The sequence below is a fragment of the Mustela nivalis genome (genome assembly GCF_964662115.1).
Source record: "Mustela nivalis genome assembly, chromosome: 12".
Lineage (NCBI taxonomy): Eukaryota > Metazoa > Chordata > Mammalia > Carnivora > Mustelidae > Mustela > Mustela nivalis.
The window spans coordinates 74,066,481-74,090,646 of NC_139031.1; the positions used below are offsets into that span (position 1 = coordinate 74,066,481).

A 24,166-nucleotide genomic window follows, 5' to 3' on the forward strand; every position below is an offset into this window, starting at 1 on the left:
CAACATCTATAAATCAATGTGTTATACCACATTAACAAAAGAAAGGATAAAAATCACTTGACTATAAGACCTACTACCATAAAACTTCTAGAAAAAAACATAGGGAGTAAACTCCTTGGCCTCAGTCATGGTATGAGGTTTTTTATTAGACACCAAAAACAAAGGCAGCAAAAGCAAAAATAAACAAGTGAAACTACATTGAATAAAAAGGTTTTTGCACAGCAAAGAAAACCATCAGCAAAATGAAAAGGGAACCCATGGAATGGGAGAACTTTGCCAACTGTCTGTGTCATAAAGGGTTAATATTTAACATATTATTAAGAGCTCACACAACTCAATGGCGACAGACAGACAATCCAAGTAAAAATGGGCAATGTAATGAATAAATATTTTTACAAAGAAGATATTAAAATAGCTGGTACATGAAAAGATGTTCAGCGTCTGTAATCATGAGGGAGATGCAAATCAAAACCATAAGATGTAACCACATACCTGTTGGAATGACTGTCATTGAACAGACAAGAGGTAACAAGTGTCAGCAAGGATATGGAGAAAAGGTAATTCTTGTATGCTCTTGGTAGGAATGTAAACTGGTATAGCTACTATGACAAACAATATGGAGGTTTCTCACAAAATATATATATAAAAAAAACACTACTGAATTACCCAGTCATCCCACTTCTAGGTATATTTCCAAGGGAAATGAAAACGGGATATTGAGATTTCTACACTCCAACGTTCATTACAGCATTATTTACAATACCCAGGATATGTAAACAACCAAATTATCAACTGATGAAGGGATAAATAAGATGCATATGCTACTCAGCCATGAGAAAGAAAGAAATCCTGCCATTTGTGACACGTAAATGATCTTACAAACATTATGCTAAATGAAGTAAGAGAGAGAAAGACAAATATTGTATGATATCACTTATATGCAAACTCTAAACAAGCTGAGCTCATAGAAACAATTAGAATGGTTGTTTACAAGGGGCTAGGGAATTGGAGGAGATGTTGGTCAAATAATAGAAATTGTAGTTGCAAGATGAATAAGTTCTGGGGACCTAATGTACAGCATGGGGACTATAGTTAATAATATATTATATGCTTGAAAGTTGCTAAGAGAGTAGTTTTTAAATGTACTTACTACATAAAAGTAATAGTAATTATGTGATGGGATGGAGATATTAGTCAACACATTGTACCCCTTACACTTAAAAAAGTTATGTCTTCATAGAAAGAGTCTGGAAATTTTCCTTCTGTTTCTATTTTTTGAAACAGCTTCAGGAGAATAGGTATAACTTCTTTGAATGTTTGGTAGAATTCTCCAGGGAATCTGTCAGGTCCTGGACTCTTGTTTTTTGGGAGGTTTTTGATCACTGCTTCAATCTCGTTACTAGATACTGGTCTATTCAGGTTGTCACTTTCTTCCTGATTCAGTTTTGGAAGTTTCCAGGAACGCATCCGTTCATCTGGGTTGCTTAACTTAATTGGCATATAATTGTCGATAATAATTTCTGATGATTGTTTCTATTTCCTTCTTGTTAGTTTTGATCTCTTCCTTTTCCTTCATAATTTTATTAATTTAGGTCCTTTCTCTTTTCTTTTGGATTAGTTTGGCCAGTGGCTTATCGATCTTACTGATTCTTTCAAAAAACCAGCTTCTAGTTTCGTTGATGTGTTCCACTATATCTCTAGTTTCTATCTCGTTGATCTCTGCTCTAATCTTATTATTTTCCTTCTTGTGTGTGGGGTTGGCTTAATTTGTTGTTGATTCTCAAGTTCTTTAAGGTGTAAAGAGAGCTGGTATATTCTGGATTTTTCAGGTTTTTTGAGGGAAGCTTGGATGGTTATGTATTTCCTCCTTAGGACCGCCTTTGTTGCAGCCCATAGGTTTTGGACCGAAGTGTCTTCATTACCCTGATCCCAAAACCAGGCAAAGACTCCACCAAAAAGGAGAATTTCAAACCAATATCCCTGATGAATATGAATGCTAAGATTCTGAACAAGATCCTAATAGGATTCAATAGTACATTAAAAAGATTATCCACCATGACCAGGTGGGATCTATCCCTGAGATACAAGGGTGGTTCAACATTCGCAAATCAATCAATGTGATAGAACAAATCAATAAGAGAAGAGAGAAGAACCACATGGTTCTCTCAGTTGATGCAGAAAAAGCATTTGACAAGATACAGCATCCGTTCCTGATTAAAACAATTCAAAGTATAGAGGGTAGAGTTTAGATTCCTCGACTTCATAAAATCTATCTATGAAAAACCCACAGTGAATATCATCCTCAATGGGGAAAAGCTGACAGCTTTCCCTTTGAGATTAGGAACATGACAAGGATGTCCACTCTCGCCACTCTTGTTCAACATGGTACTAGAAATCCTAGCAAGAGCAATCAGAAAAAAGAAAGAAACAAATGTATTCAAATTGGCAATGAAGAAGTCAAACTCTCTTCACAGATGACATGATACTTTATATGGAAAACCCAAAAGACTCCACCCCTAAACTACTTGAACTCATACAGCAATTCAATAATGTTGCAGGATACAAAATCAATGTACAGAAATCAGTTGCTTTCTTACACAATAACAATGAAAATATAGACAGGGAAATTAGAGAATCAGTTCCATTTACCATAGCACCAAGAACCATAAGATAACTGGGAATAAACGTAACTAAAGAGGTAAAGGTTCTGTACTTGAGGAACTACAGAACACTTATGAAAGAAATTGAAGAAGACACAAAAAGATGGAAGACCATTCCATGCTCATGGATCAGAAGAATAAACATTGTTAAAATATCTATACTGCCTAGAGCAATCAATACTTTCAGTGCCATCTTGATCAAAATTCCCCTGGCATTTTTCAAAGAGCTGGAATAAACAATCCTAAAATTTGTATGGACCCAGAAGAGACCCCAAATTGCTAAGGAAATGTTGAAAAAGAAAAAACTGGGGGGCATCACGTTGCCTGATTTCAAACTTTACTACAAAGCTGAGATCATCAAGACAGCATGGTACTGGCACAAAAATAGAAACATAGACCAGTGGAACAGAGTAGAGAGCCTGGATATGGATCCTCAACTCTATGGTCAAATAATCTTGGACAAAAGAGGAAAAAATATACAGTGGGGGAAAAAAAACCATTCTCTTCAATAAATGGTGCTGGGAAAATTGGATAGTTACATGTAGAAGAATGAAACTAAACCATTCTCTTACACCATACAAAGATAAACTCGAAATGGATAAAAGAGCTCAATGTGAGGCAGGAATCTGTCAAAATCCTAGAGAAGTACATAGACCGTAATCTCTTTGACATCAGCCACAGCAACTTCTTTCAAGAGATGTCTCCAAAGGCAAAGGAAATAAAAGCGAAAATGAACTTTTGGGACTTCATCAAGATCACAAGCTTCTGCACAGCAAAGGAAGCAGTCAACAAAACAGACAGCCCATGGAATGGGAGAAGGCATTCACAAATGACAGTACAGACAAAGGGCTGATATCCAAGATCTTTAAAGAACTCCTTAAACTCAAAACACACAAAACAGATAATCATGTCAAAAAATGGGCAGAAGAGATGAACAGACACTTCTCTAAAGAAGACATATAGATGGCTAATAGACACATGAAAAAATGTTCATCACCGTTAGCCATCAGGGAGATTCAAATCAAAACCACATTGAGATACCTACCACCTTACACCAGTTAGAATGGCCAAAATCAACAAGACAGTAAACAACAAGTGCTGGAGAGGATGTAGAGAAAGGGGAACTCTCTAACACTGTTGGTGAGAATGCAAGTTGGTGCAGCCACTTTGGAGAACAGTGTGGAGATTCCTTAAGAAATTAAAAATAAAGCTTCCCTATGACCCTGCAATTGCACTACTGGGTATTTACCCCAAAGATACAGATGTAGTGAAAAGAAGGGCCATCTGTACCCCAATGTTTATAGCAGCAATGGCCACGGTCGCCAAACCGTGGAAAGAACCAAGATGCCCTTCAACGGACAAATGGATAAGGAAGATGTGGTCCATATACACTATGGAGTATTATGCTTCCATCAGAAAGGATGAATACCCAACTTTTGTATCAACATTGATGGGACTGGAAGAGATTATGCTGAGTGAAATAAGTCAAGCAGAGAGAGTCAATTATCATATGGTTTCACTTATTTGTGGAGCATAACAAATAGCATGGAGGGCTAGGGGAGTTAGAGAAGAGAAGGGAGTTGAGGGAAATTGGAAGGGGAGGTGAACAATGAGAGACTATGGACTCTGAAAAACAATCTGAGGGGTTTGAAGGGGGGGTGGGAGGTTGGGGGAACCAGGTGGTGGGTATTGGTGAGGGCACGGATTGCATGGAGCACTGGGTGTGGTGCAAAAACAATGAATACTGTTATGCTGAAAATAAATTTAAAAAATTTAAAAAAAAATGGGCAAAAGACATGAACAGACATTTCCCCAAAGCAGATACATAGATGGCTAACAGACACATGAAAAAATGTTCATCATCACTAGTCATCAGGGAGATTCAAATCAAAACCAGTTAGAATGGGCAAAATTAACAAGACAGCAAGTGTAGGAGAGGAAGTGGAGAAAGGGGAGCGCTCTTACACTGTTGGTGAGAATGCAAGTTGGTGCAGCCACTTTGGAAAACAGTGTGGAGATTCCTTAAAAAATTAAAAATAGAGCTTCCCTGTGACCCTACAATTGCACTAGTGGGTATATACCTCAATGATACTGAGGTCTTGAAAATAAGGGCCATCTGTATCCCAATATTCATAGTGGCAATGGGCACAGTTGCCAAACTGTGGAAAAAACCAAGATGCCCTTTAATGGACAAATGGATGAAGAAGATACGGTCCACAAATACAATGGAGTATTATGCCTCCATCAGGATGAATACCCATCTTTCGTATCAACATGGATGGGACTGGAAGAGACAATGTTGAGTGAAATAAATCAAACAGAGAGTGCCAAGTATCATATGGTTTCACTTACTTGTGGAGCATAAGGAATAACATGGAGGACATTGGGAGATGGAGAGGAGAAAGGAGTTGAGGGAAATTGGAGGGGGAGATGAACCATGAAAGACTGTGGACTCTGAGAAACAAACTGAGGGTTTTGGAGGGGAGGGGAGTGGAAGGTTGGGTGAACCTGGTGGTGGGTATTATGGAGGGCACATATTGCATGGAGGACTGGGTGTGGTGCATAAACAATGAATGCTGGAACATGGAAAAGAAATAAAATAAAATGGAAAAAAATTATCCAAAAAAAAGTTATATGTCGATTTTATCTCAGTAGAGCTGGAATAAAATTTTAAAAAATTAAAAAATAAAAGCACATTAATGGCCATAGAATATCTAATCATCTTTGGTTCAGGTTAGTATGTGTATGAACATAATTTTGTATTGGAGATACTATTTTGGAAATGTAATATGTAATCAACTCTGTGCTAGTGAAATTGTTTATAATTTTTTTAATGGAATTAAGTTTTTAAATACTCCGAAATGTTACTGAGTACTCTAACTTCTGGGGACTCAGCCACCTTATCAAATTCTAATTTATCCGAGACAGTAGGATAAATCCTTTTCACCATCATAGTTTTGGAATGAACTAGATACAAATGAGGGCTTATACTACCTCAGGTATAATGCTAGAGGTTGGGAGAAAAAATGTGAAGGATGACTATGTAATCTTTCCTGGAGACATCATATTGAGTGACTAACAACAGTATGGACACTCATTGAACATTTAAAATAAGAGGGAGGTGAGAATGGTGACCTGGCGTTGATTTCTTTAGCCTTCCTCCTCAGTGCCTGCTCCTCAGGATGCAACCTCACATCCTTAATCTCTAGAAGCTGTGCTCGCTGCTCAGTATTAGGAGTGTTCCCTTAGGTTCCTAGGAAGGTTTACCAAACCCAACTCTGGGAAGGATCCCCCATAATCTCCTACATCATTTGATGACAGTTTAATCTTTTAAATTCTGCACAGAAAAGTCTCTATTTAAGAATATGATGGCCATAATGAGCAGAAATTTTTTTCTGAATCTATCAGAAACACTTTATCTATTTTGGCTCTCTAGTGTTCTGTTGAAGATGAGTAGTAGCACAAAGGTAGATGAAGTAGAAAAACACGTGTTTCCCATTCAACTGAGATTAGAAACCTTGAAAGACTAGGTTATTGTGGGATAACACCAGGTGTCCCAAAGGTCAGGAACATAGGCTGAACTTATTTTTAAACTACATGTTAGCTATAGTGTTAGAAAATGCTCAGAGTATTTTCCTCAATCTCCAGACACCTTTGCAAATGATATTCCTATAAATATACCTCAATGTCCAAAAAGCCCGGAAACATCTAGAAGATAGCATATTTATTGTTCTTTTTTCTGGTTAGCAAGGTGGTAGAATTTACTTCTTTCATACTTCATGAGGAGTGATTACTTTTTTCTGCTTCATAGATAGGATGGCTCTTCAAATGAATCATAAGGATTATTAAATAATAATAACAGCTATATGATAAGAATAATAAGCAGCAGCATCAGCAGCAGCAGCAGAAAGCTCAGGGCCAAGTGGAAAATGAGGTCTTCTAGAGACTCCTGTTCTCCACCGTGTGACCTTAAAATGAGAATCATTTCTCAAGCTTCTAAGACACCAAAGCACAGATGCATGGTGCATAAACAAATAAGTAACCACATTAGTGGTGTCCTTTGGGGGTTTAAATCTTATTCCTATGACCCCAGGAAGCTGACCAGAAAGAAAAGGGAAGAAAGAAATACAGGATATTTATCTTTACATTTTGGAAATGCTTTTGATCAGTAGAGCTGGAACAAGTTTCTGTGCTTTTGTGGGAACTACAAATGTTCCAGGAGAGGAAGCAAGATCAAGAGCAGTTTGCTCTTTCAGGGACTTCAAAGCCCATTCATCTAAAGATGTGGCCATTACCATTTTGGCTTCCTCACTGTGCCTTGGATGGCCTGTACTTTTCAAGAGGAGAGCCTTGCTGGTTTGGGGCCAGCTCAAACATATTCCTTGGAGTGCAGTGTTCCAGAAAATCTGCCCTTCCTGGCCTGTGTTCTGTGATTATAGTCTCAACAAGGAGTGATCCTTGGACCTACTGGATGAGTCAGATACAGAGGTGAGTGGGACAGAGAGGCTGGACTACTCATTTTCTGCCTCTGGTGTGGAGAATTGTAAACATAAGAACAAGGCTGCACCATCCCCACCAGGCTCCAGGTCTCTGATCTCAGCAGTCTGCCTCCTTGCTGACACCAAGAGATGAGTGTACCTCACCTCAAGACCTTCCACCTCCCCCCCAAAAAAAGAAAAAAGAAAAAAACAAGCAACCAACCAAATGAGCAAGAACAACAAAAACTGTCATTGTTGTGTGTCCTATTATCAGTCCTATTAGGACCACAAGTCCAGCATAAGAGTTGACCCCTTTGCTTGCAAGTAAAACCCTGGGAGATATGTCCAGTGAGCTGGAAATTTCTTCTGGGCTTACCTTAAGATACATAATAATTTTCTAATTCAAAATGAAAACTTAGAACACAAAGACTAGGGCAAGACCCTAATACTGCAGTCCCTGATCATCCTGCTTCTATACTTGAGTGGCTCTAGGAAGCAGGGACTGCATTGCTCCTGTTCACTGCTGTGTCCTCAGGTCCCAGCATAAAGTCTAATCACATCTGTGGAATGAATGACTACCACGTGACGTATTTCATTATGTGATCTTGGATATATTTCCTATTGTGCCAAGTTCTCAGTTTTTCCCTTAAACATTCTAGCCCACCCACCCCAGCGAATCACACAGAGGAATGCTATGAGTGTTGTTTCCAAGAGAATGCCTCCTCAACAGTGGATGTGTCTTGGAGCACCCCTGGCAGTATGTTCAGTAAGTGGGAGCTCTTCCTTTTTTCTTTTGAATTGGGTATACTCCGGTTTCCACATCATTCTGACAGTTGAGTTCACTTTTATGTGGTTCAGTAAGTGAAGATAATAATACTGACATTCTGAATTTCCACCTCTGTCAATTGAGAGGTAGGGGCGAGTTCATCTTTGGGGAAGGCCTTTTGTCACTCAGTGATTTTATTCTCCTCCACTTTCTGGAATTGGTCTCCGAATAAAAAGAGATTGCACTGTACTGTGAACACAGCAGAGAGTGATATTGCATGGCTGTGGATGTTTAATATCCCTCTCTACTTCATCTCTTTCTAACTCACTTGGTAGTTTAAGCTTTCCTTTTACATGACTAGCACATGGAATTCATTCAAAGTCAATTATGAAGAGTCAAATGTCAACGAACAATTCGCATTTAAATATTTCTTTCAGAATTCTGGATGATATGGCCCTTTCAGATGGAAATCACTTTACTAACAACAAAAAAGAGCTTTGAAAAAAATTTTTTAATATCCTAAGGTTTAGATTCTAAGGCTCAGCTAACAAAGTGTGGGTGTTTTATGAACCATCTCAGCTCCAACTAATTGGAGAAGTGGCCCGGGAGCATTAAAGGAATCATAAGAAAGAGCCCAGAAAGAAACATATTTCAAACTTAACTGTTGACTGTCTTGCCTTCCTTCAGTCAACATACCATTAAGTTCTAATATATGTCAGAAATGATGTTGGGTATTTGGCCTCAAAGACCTCAACATCCCAGGGTCCTTGGTGAAAGCAGCCTCAGACCCGGTGACTGGATTTCAATCTTTGTTCCTGCCACTAACCAGATGATGACCTTGGGCAAATCACTGTGAGTTTTGGGGCTTCATCTGTAAAACAGAGATGGATAACAGAGCCAGAGCTATTGCTGTTAGGTTTTAAATTGATCTCAAATACAATGATAGGACAGTGTTTAAGTAAAGGACAGTGTTTGAGTAAATGCAAGCCATTCTAGAAGTCATATACTTTTCTTTGTTGAAATTCACCTGTTAGTGAACACAGTATATACATTAAATTTTTATAAAAAGAATATTATAAATCTATTGATTGTTTTTCTCATTCCTTATTCCTTCAGTAAACATTTATATAATGCCCACTCTATACCAGATGCTGTGTATTTGAGATCAGAGATGAAACATACGTTCTTTGCCTTAAAAAAGCTCACAATGTAGTAGTGGAGACCGAGAAGGAAATATGAGTTTGGGTGTCAAGTGATATTCGTAACCAACAAATACTTACTGAGCACCCATTATGCTTGAGCTTTGTCAGTGAAAAAACTGCTAACAGTTTCTGTTTTCATGGCGTTTATATTCAAGTATGAAGATCAAACAGTGGAGAATAAACATGAAAATAAATGAGGTGGTATAAGAGAAAAGGGAAAAAAATCACTGTGTATAAAAGAAGTAGAGCAGCTTAGAGAGAAATAGGGATGCCTGTGGTGGGGTAGCGGCGGTGAATTACAACTTCCAGAAGGATTGCCTGGTGGGTCTCTGAAAAGCTAACATTAAAGTAAAGGCCCGAAGGAAGTAAGGGAACTGACTAGCCATAGAGATATCTGGGGATTGGGCATTACAGATGGCTAGAGCTGCCAGTTGAAAGAGCCCTGACTTTGGAAACACGGATGGCTAGAGTGAAGGGAGGCAGGGGGAATGAAAGGTCATGACAGGAGAGCAAGAAGGACAGGGAAGAAGTGGATCCAGGAAGACATCTGTAGGGCATTGCAAAGACTTTTTGACTTTTAGTTTTGGGTGAAATGGGGAACTCTCTAAGGGTTTGTGAGTAGAGAGGTGACTTGCTCTGATTTAAGTTTTAAAAGGGCATCCTGGCTGCTGTAGAGAGAATGGATTGTGGAGGCTGGGATGGAGAGGGGCCAGAGTGAATCAGTTAGGAGGCTGTTGTAGAACTGTAGCCTAGAGATGGCTTGGTGGCTAGGACCAGGGTGGTAGCAATGGAGACCGAGTGAGTGAAGGTACTAGTTAGGGTAGATGGGGACGGGGGAGAGGTTCTAGGTGAAGGAAACACACATACACATTACATGTACATCTCATGTACAGAAGATACAAGAACAAAAGTAAAGGTATGATGTACTTGGGGAACTGCAAGTAGTCTTTATGGAAGGAAGGGTGAATATAGGGTGCATAGCAAGAGGTAGATAGTGGTTAGAACCTATGACGGGAGAGCTCACTCTTCTGAAGAATGTTTTACAAACTATAGTTCTGCAAAAATCTCTTTTTGTAAAAGGAATATCAAACTGGGTTAACTCCAAGGATACTCATGTTGGCCAGTGCTGGAACTAGCTAGTAGGAACGTACTGAGGAACCAGAGTATTTTAATTTATGTAGTTAAAAGTCTCAGGAGGCTTCGCTTTTCCATCCTGTAATGAATAGAGCCCTTAGGAGGTTGGGTGCAACTATCCTTTGTCAGAACAATCTTGGAGTAAATGCACTAAGTACAAGCAGATGTCTGGAAGAGGACTTTTTTAACCCATTTGAGCAAAGATTGTTTGCTGTTTACTATTGTACTTAGTCCACTGGGTCAATATTCAAATTAGAAAAACAGAGATACTATTTCAGAAAAAAAATGTAAAACAAAACCTACTTTTCAAGAGATAACTAGGTTAACCTTATTTTTAAAATATACATATTTAGCTCCTTTAGCATCTCAATGTCCTCTCATAGTAAGGTACTTTCTGGTCCAATTCCCACATTACTAAGCATTGTGGCAGTGGGGGCTGGTCTAAGTTCCCTGTCTTCTCTGTAGTTTCCACCTGGTTTTCACCCTTTTGTCTTCAGAGGTGGAGAATTATTGGTAATGTTGAACAAAGTGAAAAGGCTAAAATAGCACTTTGTGGTCAAGTTTACAAAGCTGAACCAAATTGTAGAATCAAAGCCAGTAATTGAACAAGACAGACAAAAAGAAGATACTTTTGTTTCATTTATCCAAATAATGGCCTTATTCCTTCACTTTTCTTTGCCATTTAAGACTCAGTCTGGGAAATGAAGGAAAATATTTGGTTATATAAAATACCTTGCAAGGGCTCACTGAAATCTAAGAGCTCCCTCTATAGTAGCTGCTGATGAGCAGATAGATTTGTATATTTGCATACTGAGGAGTGAGGGATGGACTAGAATAATAAGGTTAATGAATATATGTAGTGAATAAAGATCAATAATAAACTCGAGGGTAGTGAGAAGTGGGTAGGGAGGCTGCTTATCTTATTTATCTGTAAGACTTAAGTGCATTGTAGATGGTATTTACAGATACCTGTGAAATTCATTTATATTTAGAGCAAAGATACTATTTTTTTACTAATTTTGTGGTCCATTCTTATTTTTTGTATATGTCAGTGGAAACTGATCTGGGATTTTGAGATAAATGGTGATTTGATATTATATATAAAATATATATTTGTTATTTCTATATGGAATGCACTTGTGGGAATACAGGACATAGAAAGAGTTTAATCTTTGCCACTTATAAACAGTCATTCCAATGGTAAGAGACATCTCTAGTAGATGAATAGGAGAAAAAATTGACATAACTGATTTCTACTACTTTTGGCTCCCTCTAGGTAGAATGAGGAAAAGATGTGCAAAACGCAGGCAGATAAATTTGTTCTTATTTTCAAGGCTGGTTTAGGAATTAGAATTTTGGAGTAGGAACCAATGGGCATAAGTCCTACCAGTGATTTTTTTAGGTCATATGACTGCCAAGTGATCCTATAGAGGAGATGTGAGAACTGCCACTTACTCCAATAACAGGATGATTTGAGCATGCAAATTTTCATGTCTTGGGGGAGAAACCAATTGAAACAGACTATGCAGATTTGAATGATGCCCTAATGGCATGGGCGATGATTATTAGCAATTTAGGCAAATGAAAGCATTTTATCATTGTAATATTTTCTGGCATCAAGTTTTTTTGTGCTCTATAATATTACTTACCATTAATGATTTGGGGGTAAAGCTAAAGTCCTCCGAACCAGCACTTTAATGTATCACATGTGCCTTCTTAGAGAATGCAAACCTAAAAATGTTGTGCTTTTTATGCTACTAATGCACTGAAATGCAATGCTATCTTTAGAAATGCTTTACCATATTTAGAATCAAATGAAGAGAAAACAAAAGCCACTTCAAATACACCTTTGCCTATTCACTATTCTATTGGAATGACTTCCATCAGCCTTTAATTTGTTTATACTCAGGCTCCCAGAAAAAGTTTCATTTCATCACATCATTTGAGAAAATCTAAAATTCTTAATGTTGACATGGAAATGTTTCTGTATATAATTAAACTAAAATGCCTGGAAATCACCATGGTCTGAGTATTTTTCCCTTTTTTGCCCCTAATTAAGCTCTGTGAAAACAGCGACTTTTTTCTCTCATCCACTGTGAAAGTTATGAGATTCTTTTGCTCAAATCACCCACAAGGAAGGCTTGGAAGTTCATGTTCCTTAGAGAGTTGCCAGTTCTGCTAAAGAAGATTAAATGCCCATATCACACATGTCACACCCCATAGCTAACAAGAAAGAGAGCAAATGTAGCGTGGCCCACATACAGGCAGCTACCACAGATCACCCTAGTCTAGGGAGCCTTTCAATTTCATGTAGTGTATCAGCGAAGATATTCACTCAAAAATAAGTAAGAATATCATGGCCATCATATTGCATCTTGAAATATTTAACAGTCTGAACCCTTTTTGTGGCCCCGAAACAAAGATTTCTGGGTCAGGGACAGAGTATTTGATTCCTATTTGATACCACCTGTTTACCCCACAGAAGATGAGTAAAGGCTTCTCACTTACCTGTGAAGTTGATTTTCAGCAAATAGTCCTTGTACAACTTCTTCCCGTCCAGAATCTTCATAGCGTCGCAAAGCTTGGTGGTGTTGGGACAGAGGGTGCGCTGCATTTTGTGTAGGGCGTGAGCCATGGCGTACACAGCGTTCACCACAAACATGATCTTGGATTCTTGCTCGTAGTTGCTGTTGTCGATGGCCAGGTGCTTGTCGCACATGCGCCGGTGGTTCCGCTTGTTCTGGAGGCTACACTGGAACTTCTGCTCCCAGAAGTCCCGGAACCAGGGGTTCCGGTGGTTGTTGTAGGGGTTGAGGCTCTGGAAGTAGCGGTCGAACTGGCGGACGGGGTGTGAGGCCAGCTCCAGCGTGATGGCGCCGTAGGCCACGTGCTCGCTGCCCTTGACGATGCTCTCCTGTGCTCCCCAGCCGTCGCTGGCCACCCAGGTGAATGAGGCATTGGCGCGGCTGGCGGCGGCGATGAGTTCACGCGAGTCATCGCTGCGCATGAAGAGCACGACGACGCGTGCATTGGGCTTCTGCAGCAGCTCGCGGATCACGCTGTCGTAGGACTTGCGGATGTTGGAGCGACCCACCTTCTCCGCTGTGGCGATGCAGATGTTGCGCTGGCGGGCTTCCTGCTCGAAGGCCTCGATCCCTGTCTCCCCGTAGTCACCCTCCGAGGCTACTGTGGACACATAGGTCCAGTTGAAGAAACGCAAGATCTCGGCCATGGCTTTGGCCTGGTAGAAGTCAGGGGGCACGGTCCTGGCAAAGTAATCATAGCGCGACTTGTCACTGAGTTTGGCGCTGGTAGACGCGTAGCTTATCTGAGGGATCTGGAAGAGCCTCAGCAAGTTTGCCACCTGAGTGGGTGGGGCGTGGGGGAGGGGAGGAAGGGAGAAGAACTTGTTTTAGAAACCTGGAGGTAAATGGACATGAAAAATGAGTAATACCAGACTGTTGACCCAGCTTCCTTTTCACCTCTAGATCACTGAAGTTTTCTTAGCACATCACCAGATACTTCCCTGGATACTGTGTTTTGGTTATCAGGGAGCAGGTTTCAAGCAGGTAGTTTATGCTTTGGGAAAGGACATTAGGAGAGAAATGAGAAGGGCAGTCCTCCCTTTCTCCCAGACTTTATGCTAGTCCCTAGGTTACGATGAGCCCTGTTCAGGTGTCTTCTGTGTGGTTCTTTTAAGTTTCTGGAGTCTTGCTATATAGCCCAGTCAGGCAATGAACTACAGGGGATTGGCCAAACTGGTTTTTAGAAAACTTGGCTGTGGTTGTATAGAGAGCCTGGGTGTTGTCTGATTCTCACTTCCCCCTCTTTTGCTAAAAAAGGCAATCTCTGAAAGAGTTTTAATTTGGGAACCTTATGCCACATGGACAGTCCAAATTAGACATTTATTATCTAGGGTAAGAAAAAAAATTCGTTTTGGTCCACTCCAAATTTTGGGCATATGCTTTTCTCAACTTCTAAAAAGATTGGCCAACATTTTCTTTGCTTTCTTTTTCCTTTTGAATTGTTGTTTCTGTTTGGGCTGTGTGAAAAGAAAGCATAAAAATGCAATTTTTATGGCATTTTTAATTAAAAAGCAAATAGGAAATACTAAAGACCTTATCAAGAAAGAACCACCTACTTCAAAATTTTAAAGCTTTAAATAAAGAATTTAAATTTGTTATAATTCACCTACCGGTAATATTTAACTATTTTTATTTTTTGCATAATAAAAAAGGAAAGTGATACTAGAATATCAAAGAGCATTTTATGCATTGAATATTTGCATAAATATTATCTTAAAATATTTACAAACATTGTATGTATACCTAATAATTTTGTTTTATTTTATCCTGAATACTTTGCGTGCTCCAAACCCTTCTATCTCTTTACTGACTTCAGCTAAGTTATATAATATTCTAATTGTACTTTAATCAGAAACAACACTGAGTATTCTGATATACTCTATGAGTACTTTGAAATTTTCCTTATAGAAATTGTGGTTTCAGGTTTACATTTGACATGTAGGAAGCACAGCTTGAAAAAGGCAGCTGTTAGCAAAGAGCACAAGTAACATAAAACAACTGACACCTGAGTCCCGATTAATCATCATTTCATCTGGCAAAGGAAACCAGCAGCCAAGTTCATACTCAGTCACACAGCATGTTCCTGAAGATCTGTTCTGCTATTAAAACCAACACTTGATAGCCCAGAGTTATCAAAAATGTTTTCTGTATCTTTTCAAATCCTGGTACGTCTTCCTTAACTACATAGAGAACAAGTAGAAAATATGGCACTTGCCATGTAAAACAAAGCAAATTTAAGACCTAAATCTTTCTTGAATTTTTTAAATATCCTATGATATGGATGAATTTGGGGGCTCAGAGGTAAGTGGCTGGGTAGCTGGGTAGCTGAAGGCTTTATGCCATTTATTTCTTCTTTCATCAGTAGCACAGACCCTGAACACAATGGCCTACACTGTTTCATCTGAACATAGGAGTATCGCTTGTTTACTTAGCCTGATAGATGTGGGAATAAGCAAGTACTGTCATTACTTCTAGACTGATGATCTGGCTTCCTTTGGGTTTATGTACAAGAAGAGAGAGCCCAGCTCATACAAAGGCTTGGCTTGGTAATGGTGTTTCTGGGTGGCACTGGAGAAACTGTCTTCTCTTAATGCTATAGTTTATTCTCATCTTCAAGTTACATTCTTCATGACCTTAACCCCTCAGGGAGGCAGGAATAAAAGGACTTGAAAAATGCCCAGAGATATTATTTTCTGGCAGCTAGGAGCCAAGTGAAAGATCCTAAGCTGCCAAAACTTTCTTCTCCCAGAGGGGTACAAGTAATGAGAAGTTGCTTAAGAAAAGAGTTCTTGTCTGTTGACTGATAAGATCCTGTGGCTTCATGTCTACCTCTCCAGGAAGTCTGAAAACAGTTTTCAGACAAGGTAGGCTGTACAATAGAAGGAACCATGCATAGAATAATGGATGTGGAAAAGATTCCCTGCACTGGGAAGGGCCACAATGAGGTGTAGCACGTTGGGGAGGATGGTGGACTAGAATAAAACTGTGATCATTACAATTATTATAATTATTCATATCATGTGACTGTGAATCTGAAGGGTGAATCACAGAAAGACATCCAGGTGGGGAGAATAGGAGAGAAGAACACAAGTGATGTTGAGGCTTGGATTGTCTGTTGTTAGTAGGTGTTTTCTTACTGACATAAAAACTTGAAAGTAGGATTGGGAAAAATCCAGACAGTTGTCAACTGGATGTTTCCTATCTCATTTGTCTCAAAGCTGGGCATCTGAGGCATTCCTGACTTACTTTACTGGCCATATGGTTTCTCTGAGAAAGCATGAAGGAATAAGGGGAACTCCTACACTGGACATCATTTTAAAAGTAAAAGAAGAACCATTGTAGGATGGGGATGTAATGTGAAATTTTGAGAGAAAGTTATTCAGTTATATTATTAGCAGGAGTGGAGGAAGGAAAACCAGAATCAAGTTACATGTGCTTTAGCAAAAAAATGATTTAAAAGTAGAGGTACACTTCTCATGGCCAGAGACTCTAAAAAGGAACATAGGTTAAGAGAAATAGAAAGACTTAAAAATAACTCCAACCATATACAATCATTGCAAAAAAAAACCCAGAAAAGACAAGAACCACTGGGTTAGCCTGTATGGGGGCATTTGATTGGTAACAGTACTAGTGACAAGGGATGGGTGCTAGAGGTGTGCCGGGTCCTCGGGCATCCCCATAGATAGCGTAAAAGATGGGAATTAACCCAGGAGAAGTAGTGGGACTAAAACACAAAATGTGAAAATGGAACTAAGTGATTGTTTTTTCTGTTTTGTGTTTAAATTATGCTTCAGCAAAAGACTTGGTGAGAAGGGAGAATCATTGGCTGGGGAAGGTGGTTCCAGAATGTGAAAGAAAAGACCTTGTTCTGTCCTTCTGTCATCCTCTATCTCTCCAGTGAGAATGTGTCCTAACCTGGAGATGGTAATACAATTATATGAAGATGTTATCTCACATGAGTGTGGGAGAGAAGACCAAACAGAAACCCATAATCATGTTATTTGAGTTTGCTTCCAGTTCTGAGTTCAGGAAGAAATAGTAGATGAATCTGTGGAATCACCATCAGTAATCTTTGAGAAATCAATAATGGGAGGACTGTCAGAAGGTTAAAAAGGAAGGAGGAAGGGAAAATTCAGAAAAAATAAAGAGTGAATAAATCAGTTAGCAGGATATATTTTGATAACTCTGTAGAGTGTTTTTTTTGTTTGTTTGTTTGTTTGTTTTATTTTGTTTTGTTTTTTGATTAGAGGTCCTGCAAGAGCTTAGAAAGACACAGCACCAATTCATAAAGAATGGATTTCACTAGAGAACATCTCAGCATTAGTTGAACAATTTAGGGAAAAAGTATAGCCCTGGAGGACTGTGACTTCCATAAGGCATCAGTGACATTACTTGGACTCTTGTGGAAAAGAGAATGTGATAGGAACTGGATGAGAAAGTTGAATATATTCTAAGACAGTAGTTTGAAATAAAGTCTGTGTGAGGTGGTCAAGTCAGGTTAAATTTTTATCAGACTTTGGGCAAAAAAATGTAAGTAAGCTACAAGATCTTTACATTTTAGAACTGGAAGGAACCATGAAGATGATCTAAGCCTTTTGTTTTATAGGTGAGGAAGCTGAAGCTCACAGGGTGAAGTGACTTTCCAGAATTTATACAGCCAATAAACAGAAGAGCTAAGATGAGACCCAATTTCTTGATTTCTCCCAAAGGACTAGACTCTCTCTGGCAATAAGATGATATGACATAGAAAGAGATGTAAATTTCTGGATTCAAGTTAAAGTGACAAAAGTGAACAAAGAAGAAGAAAACTTGGGGGAAAATGAGGTTACAAATGCTAAGTTGCAGTTCAGCACCAGAAATCCACGGGGAGCTAAAGTCAAAGATGGATTTTTGAGGGGTTTACCCCCTTTTTAGATACCAGTTCACAATTCCTCAAGAGTGTACAGGGATGAACTACCCCATAGTCCCTATTTTCAGAATTACTATTTGTGGACTGCCCTATTTGGAAGCCTTTTAAAGATCTTTCATATTTTTAATAGTCCTCATATTTTGGTACAAGCTAGCATTCTAATTGTTATAGATGTATTATCTAGCTTAACTCTCATAATAATCTATGCAGTAGATACTACCATTAGCCTGTGGTACAGATTAAGAAACTGAGAAGCAGAGTTTCTCTGGATCTTACTAAAGAGCCCATAGGATTTGTCACTGCGGTCACCTTCCCAGACTCAGTCCGTTCTCAATCCAAGCCCTGCACCTCTGTCATATGTGAATCTTCTCACTACACTATGGCAGATATATATTTCAAGTTATAACATGTTTGTCTATTTAAAAATTTCTGGTGGCATAAACTCCTTGATTTGAGGGCCATGAGTAATCAGTCCTTGTTATCAAAAGTATATATATATATTTTTTTTTCATTTTTCAGCCTATATTTTCCTGTGGCTATGTGAGCATTTGCTTTCTGATTGACCATCTTCAGAGATAACAGCAGTTGTCTGAGAATCCACTGGGAAATTTTAACTGTGAAGTTGAAAGCTTCAAGCTATAAATATCATGATCATGTTCGGCTTCATGATTTATGTGAGAAATACAATGACCTTATGGCAAAGCCTGTTATTTTCAGGGGCTGGAGAGGCTGCACACAGATTTAATGGAACTCTTTCCCCTATGTGGTGTGTATTAGAGTTTGATATTCAGTGTTTGCACACCTTGGAGTATTCATTTTCTGGCTGGTTTGAATTTATGTAGGACTAGCCATTGCCAGGTTTTCATTGTAACCTGTTAAGTGATAAATATATTATTGATCCTGTTGGCTAAAGGAGAAACATTTAGGATCCTGGGATGCTAGTCCTGGCCACATACTATTATGCACATTGCAGATGATATGGTCTAAAATGAAGATTTCTTGTATTATTCTCATTTTTGTAGTTGCAAGCTGGAGTTATTTAGGATTGGCATTACCTGCAGTAGTTGTCCAAAAAAACCATTGTTGCATGTTGTTGAACATCTGACACTGTTGTTGAACATCTGACACTGTTTTCCCATTCTTGTCCCTTCCGGAGGAGCTCGGTTCCATGTAGTTTCCTCAATGTGTTATGTTCTGGGTCTGTGCATAAAGTTTACTGGCAAATGATGTTCTCAAATCTACATTCTTTTTCACATAATGTTCATTCTGCTTAAAACGACCTTTACCACTTGTCTGCTCGGCGGACCCCGTCTCTGGGAAACCTTTCTTTATGCCTCACCTCAAGCTGAGTTGGTGCCTGTTATCTGAGACTCTTGTCCTCCATTATGTATTTTCCTCATGGCACATATCAAAGTATAATAGTGATTTCTAATTGCTAATTCCTCTACTGGAATGAGAATTCTTAAGGACAGGGGATGTGTAAGGTTAATTTCTGTTTCCTCGGTGTCTTGCACAATAGAGAGGTGCTCCATAATGTTTGTTAAGTGAATGAACTGATGAATGAGTTAGTAGTTTGCTTCTCTCCCATGTAATCTTTTCTATTACAAGCATAGATTTCTGTGGGAAAAAAATAGCTGGCTACCAGCAGGCAATGTAAAGATACTCTCAAACACTATTGATAAATGATTTGCTCTGCAATGTGGATCTTTCACTAATTATGTTCATTCCACTAAAATGAGATGACACATTAGACATGGAATTGGCTTAGACATTTAGGAATCTGAAGCAAAGGTTTTCATACTATAAAAACTGATTTCTTCAAATTATCTCTGTGTCACTAACTAGGAGTATACAAAAGGAAGTCAATATGATATCAGCTGGATTGGGCCACTGAACCAATTCCTTTTGGGCTAGAAAACTGTCTTTTCATTCTAAGGGAAGCAAACTAAGAGCCTTATCCATGAAACCTTAGTTCTTGAACATCATACACCAAAGTAGGAATCCTATAAATGTATATCTAAGGCAGGCTTCAACAAATGAACTGATAGTAAGGTCTGCTGGTAAGGTAAGGTTTTTCTGGAGACAAGTGCTTCCTGTACAAGATACATAAGCAGCCAAACCCCAGAGCTGTCCTTATAGTTGCTACTTCTTTCTTGGGATGTTTAAAACTTTACTTTTCCAATAATCAGCTGATTGTGGATGGATACTACTGTAGTCATTGAAACCGTCCTTATGTTGGGAATTTTGAGTTAAAGACAAATTTATTTGGAAGTTTTACTTCTAACATTTTTTTAGCTAGTCAGAGGGACTCTTTTTAGGATTCCAGGTGTCATGCTTCATTTCAACGGTGTTCCGGTCATGAGAATGAAAAAGTATGAATTATGGGAAAGAGCTCAGGTAGTCTTTTCTTTGAGGTTGTGAAAAGGGAATATGAATAGGAAACTTCAGGCCCATGTGAGCCCGCCCATCAGTCCTGTGGTCACCTTTCCCACTTAGGATATCCATGATGTACCCATTTGAAACACAAGCTTTCTGCCTTCTGTGATGGCACAATGCCAGGTTTTTGTTTTTGTTGTTTTGTTTTGTTTTTTTTCAACAGAAGACGAAAAGGGGTGTACAGATTTAGAATCTGGTAGAAACAGATTACCTACTCAAATGATTGCCCATTCACAAGGATGCTTTTCAGCACTTTCATTGTCATTGGCTTCTGAGGCTGTGCTAATATATTAAAAGGAATGACAATGACTGATTTTTATGTGGATCTGTAGTTACCTAAGAGTTCCAGATGGTGAGAGGTATCAAATGCTTACTTTCCCAGAGAAGTGCGGTCTACGGCGCTGAAGTATATACATTTGAAAAATAACGCCTTATGGCTATCCTGAGAGTTAGGAGATTCAATAGTAGACTCCATGGGTTTGCCTTTGTATCCTTTGCTATTCATCTATCTCTTTGGGTCTGTTTTCTAAGAATAAGTCTATAACTTTAATTGTTTTATCACATGTACAGTGCTGAAAGCTTTGTTTCATTCTTTTAATTACATGATTATATATAAGTCTGGAAGAGAAACAGTGAGTGCTGCACTTTGAACCATCTGCTGCCTCATAACACATGTTATTACATAAAGCAGGTTCTAAAAGTTGTGATGGTAAGAGACCTCAGTGACCCCTCTATTCCAAAGGATAAAGTTGCACTGTTAAGTACAAAATCCCGGATTGGCTTGTATTTTAAACTGCAACTGGAGGTGGTGTAGAGTTGAGAAACTGCCTGAGGAATTCAAGCTGTTCACATCACATGAGGTATCTGCCCATAAAGGATGCCAATCATATTGTTGTTATGGAAAGGATTAGTCTTTTTTTTTGGACCACACTACCTGTAGCACATCTGGGAACATTTTGCATGGAAACAGTTGACTGCAGCCCATGTCTGAAGGCCAGAGATTAATCTGGATTTAGGAAATCACATAATAGAGTGTAGCAAATGCCAGTTTACTCAGTATAATCTGCAAAAGTCACTACCTCTTACATGCTGTGGCCACACTAGGCAAAGGTTCATATTGCCTTTCCCATTCAACAGCATGACTCAATCCCCATGATTCTGTATAGACAGTCCAGACAAAGGATTCCTTATTCATGGCAAAAAACTTACAGAAATGGCTTGAAGCTAACCTGATTTTTAACCTGATATCTAACCTCCTGAAATCACTGCACTCAGCACCTGTGGTTTGCAACCTAGACAGTAATACACTTTAATTTTCTTCATTTGTGACAAAGGGGTTTATGAATAGAAAGTTTATCCATTTTGACTTCTCATAACTGAAATGATATGCAGACCACATAGGATCCCTTAAATCACATTTTTTTTTTTTTTCGGGAGACTAGCATTATAAGATATGTCAGGTTTCTCATCATGACAGTGGCACTCTGCATTGGGCAAGTGTCTATCTTCCACCCTTACTAACAAGGCACTATCTCAGCAATAACTTTGTTTCCACTCTGACTTGGGAAGTACTCAAAAAAAGAACCAGAAGGCATTTGCTCACAGAATCATCTGCATCTGATTTTTGCTCCCTTTTCCCTCCGTGAGTTTATTTTCAAGAGCAGTCATGGAATCAAATTCATTTGGGCTCTAGGCATTGACAGTGGGATCAAAAGGTCTGTGTCAGATCTGGTTCACAGTATATTGATGTTTGCCAGCTACCCTTGCAAAAATGTGGTTCCCAGGAAGACCTGACAGCAACAGACCTGTTAGAAGCATGTCCTTTAATCCCTTGGGTATTGATTTTTGACAATGCCTGATAAGGATCTAATAGAAGCACAAGTTGCACTAAAGGATATTTTCTGTAACCTGGAAGTTACTTGTATCACAATAATGACAAATATGGCCTTACCAATAAGAAAGACATTTCTACTCTTATGGTTTTTAACCAAAGGCCAAAAGTTGTTGATATGCTTGAGGGGTAGCTGAGGGCTATCGCCTAATTTTAAAAAAAGGTCAGTATTTACTTCTGAGGCCCTGGGGCAATAATTTAGGGTGGAAGATTTTATGCCATATTATGTGTAGCAAATAGAACTGTGTTATCCATGGTTTCTGTGTTCCTTCAACAGAGCTGTAAGGGATGAAAGCAAATAGTGTAGTGGTTCAGTGCACAGGGTTGGAATCAAACAAGCCAGCATTTGGAACTCCAGTTCCTTTCCTCACTAGCTGCATGAACTTAGGCAAATTATTTTAACTACTGAGCTTCAGTTTTCCCACCTGTAGAAAGGAAATAATAGTAGTCCTTCACTTGAAAAGTTACGTGAGGATGTAGTGATAACACATATGAAGTACTTAACTCACTCACTGCCGCTTAGTAAGGGCTCAAAAAGTGATAGAGATGCTGATAATTTCTTACCCTAAAGTCATTCATCCAGCAAACTTTGATCAGTGCCAATGGTACCAGGCAGTATTCTAAAATTTAGCTTTCTATGATGAGTAATGTACTCCTACTGTCTTCCAAGAAATTATAGTCTGGTATGAGACAAGGAAAAATTATCAAGGTTTAAGATTTTGAGGTACATGTATACAAACTTAAACAAAAGACAGGTGAAGGAGCAACTCATGATGATACTCATGTAAGTCATGGCTGACTCCTGTAGAGAGGAGACATTTAGCCTTGATCTTGAAGGGTCAGTGGAACTTTGCTAGAGAACGAGGAAAGGAAGTTTTAAGGCAGAAGGAAGAATTTGGACACCAAGAAGTATTTGTTTTAATAGTTTAATTCAGTATTGTTGGGGCAACCAGTGCTCTGCAAGATTTAGTAGAGGGTAAAGAAGAATAGAGGGACTGTGGCTAGACTGCTATGTGTTTTATATGCTATGCTAAAGATTTTGGACTTTATTCTTTAAAAGATAAAAAGCTATTAAAATTCTTAATTAAGGGAATGGCTTGATCGAAGTTGTGTTTTAAAAAGGCCATAGTGGATGATATCCAACTTGAAAAGAAAGAGTCAGGGAAGGATGATGAAAAGGACAAAACATGCATTCCAGCCTTGGCTGTGAGTTCATGTAATCCCAGTAATGATGAATATCAAGATTGGAGGTGTAAAGAAAAGTTTGAGTCCACTTAAAATTGTTTTATTTGATTGGTAGTAGTTACTCAAATACTTATGTCCCCTTTGTTATCCTGTTCATGTCATTACGGGTCACTTGAATTTTTTTTGGAAGGAAGCAGGTCATAAAAAATATTGGTTGTTGAACAGTATAGAAAGGCTGAAGAACTTTAAAATCCCTGGAAGCATCTCAGAAAAGTGAACATTAAGATTTTCTTGAACGTGGAAATGAAAATTGAGAGTCAGTTAAATAGCCGTCCTAGAAGTTGAAATTTGCTGGATGCCATCAACCTCTGTTTATTGTTGCGTTTCTTTAAATCTGGTTCTCAGTGATATTCCTTACAACTACTGTGTGAGCATAGGTAGTCTGTGCTTAATACAAACATACAGTTTTCACTTCTATGGAAAGTTACTTTTCTGTAGAAAAATTCAGAACACATTGTAGATTATGTGTTCAGTCACATCTGTTTTCCACATTGAGAAAGCTTAATTGCCCAGTTTGTGTTCTGTGAGGCCTCACTGTGAACCTGATGGCAGCTACCCAAGCTGGAGGCATGGTGCCTGGGAGAAACCAACTCGTCCCTGGGATGCATGCCCTACACATTCAACCCTATTAAGTGATGGCAAATGTTGCAAGATGCTTTGCCATTCTGACCACTTGGCAAGGAAATCTGTTCTATATTTGGAATATAATTTTTGAAAGTGTTGCTTCTATTGTATTCTCCCCTGTGTTGCCGGTTCCCTCTATTGGAAGGTAAAGTCAGAGCTGGCAAGAATCAAGACTTTGTCACTGGTAACAGAGGGATTTCCGTTATATACCAGGTGGTGATGTCGAAAATAGCAAC

General features: G+C 38.9%; 1 protein-coding gene and 1 long non-coding RNA gene across 3 annotated transcripts in view; one reads left to right on the plus strand and one right to left on the minus strand.

Annotated features, from left to right (window-relative positions):
• The window catches only part of GRM3 (glutamate metabotropic receptor 3), a 226,234-nt gene that overhangs the window by 64,161 nt on the left and 137,907 nt on the right, over positions 1-24,166 (minus strand). For both annotated transcript variants that reach the window (XM_082694145.1, XM_082694144.1), the window contains exon 3: positions 12,749-13,604. In XM_082694145.1, the coding sequence (XP_082550271.1) occupies positions 12,749-13,604 (856 nt within the window). The remainder of the gene's footprint in view (positions 1-12,748; positions 13,605-24,166) is intronic.
• LOC309845820 overlaps positions 1-24,166 on the plus strand; it is a 220,128-nt gene that overhangs the window by 18,784 nt on the left and 177,178 nt on the right. Inside the window, exon 3 of the long non-coding RNA XR_014301517.1 lies at positions 7,798-7,904. This is a non-coding gene — a long non-coding RNA (uncharacterized lncRNA). The remainder of the gene's footprint in view (positions 1-7,797; positions 7,905-24,166) is intronic.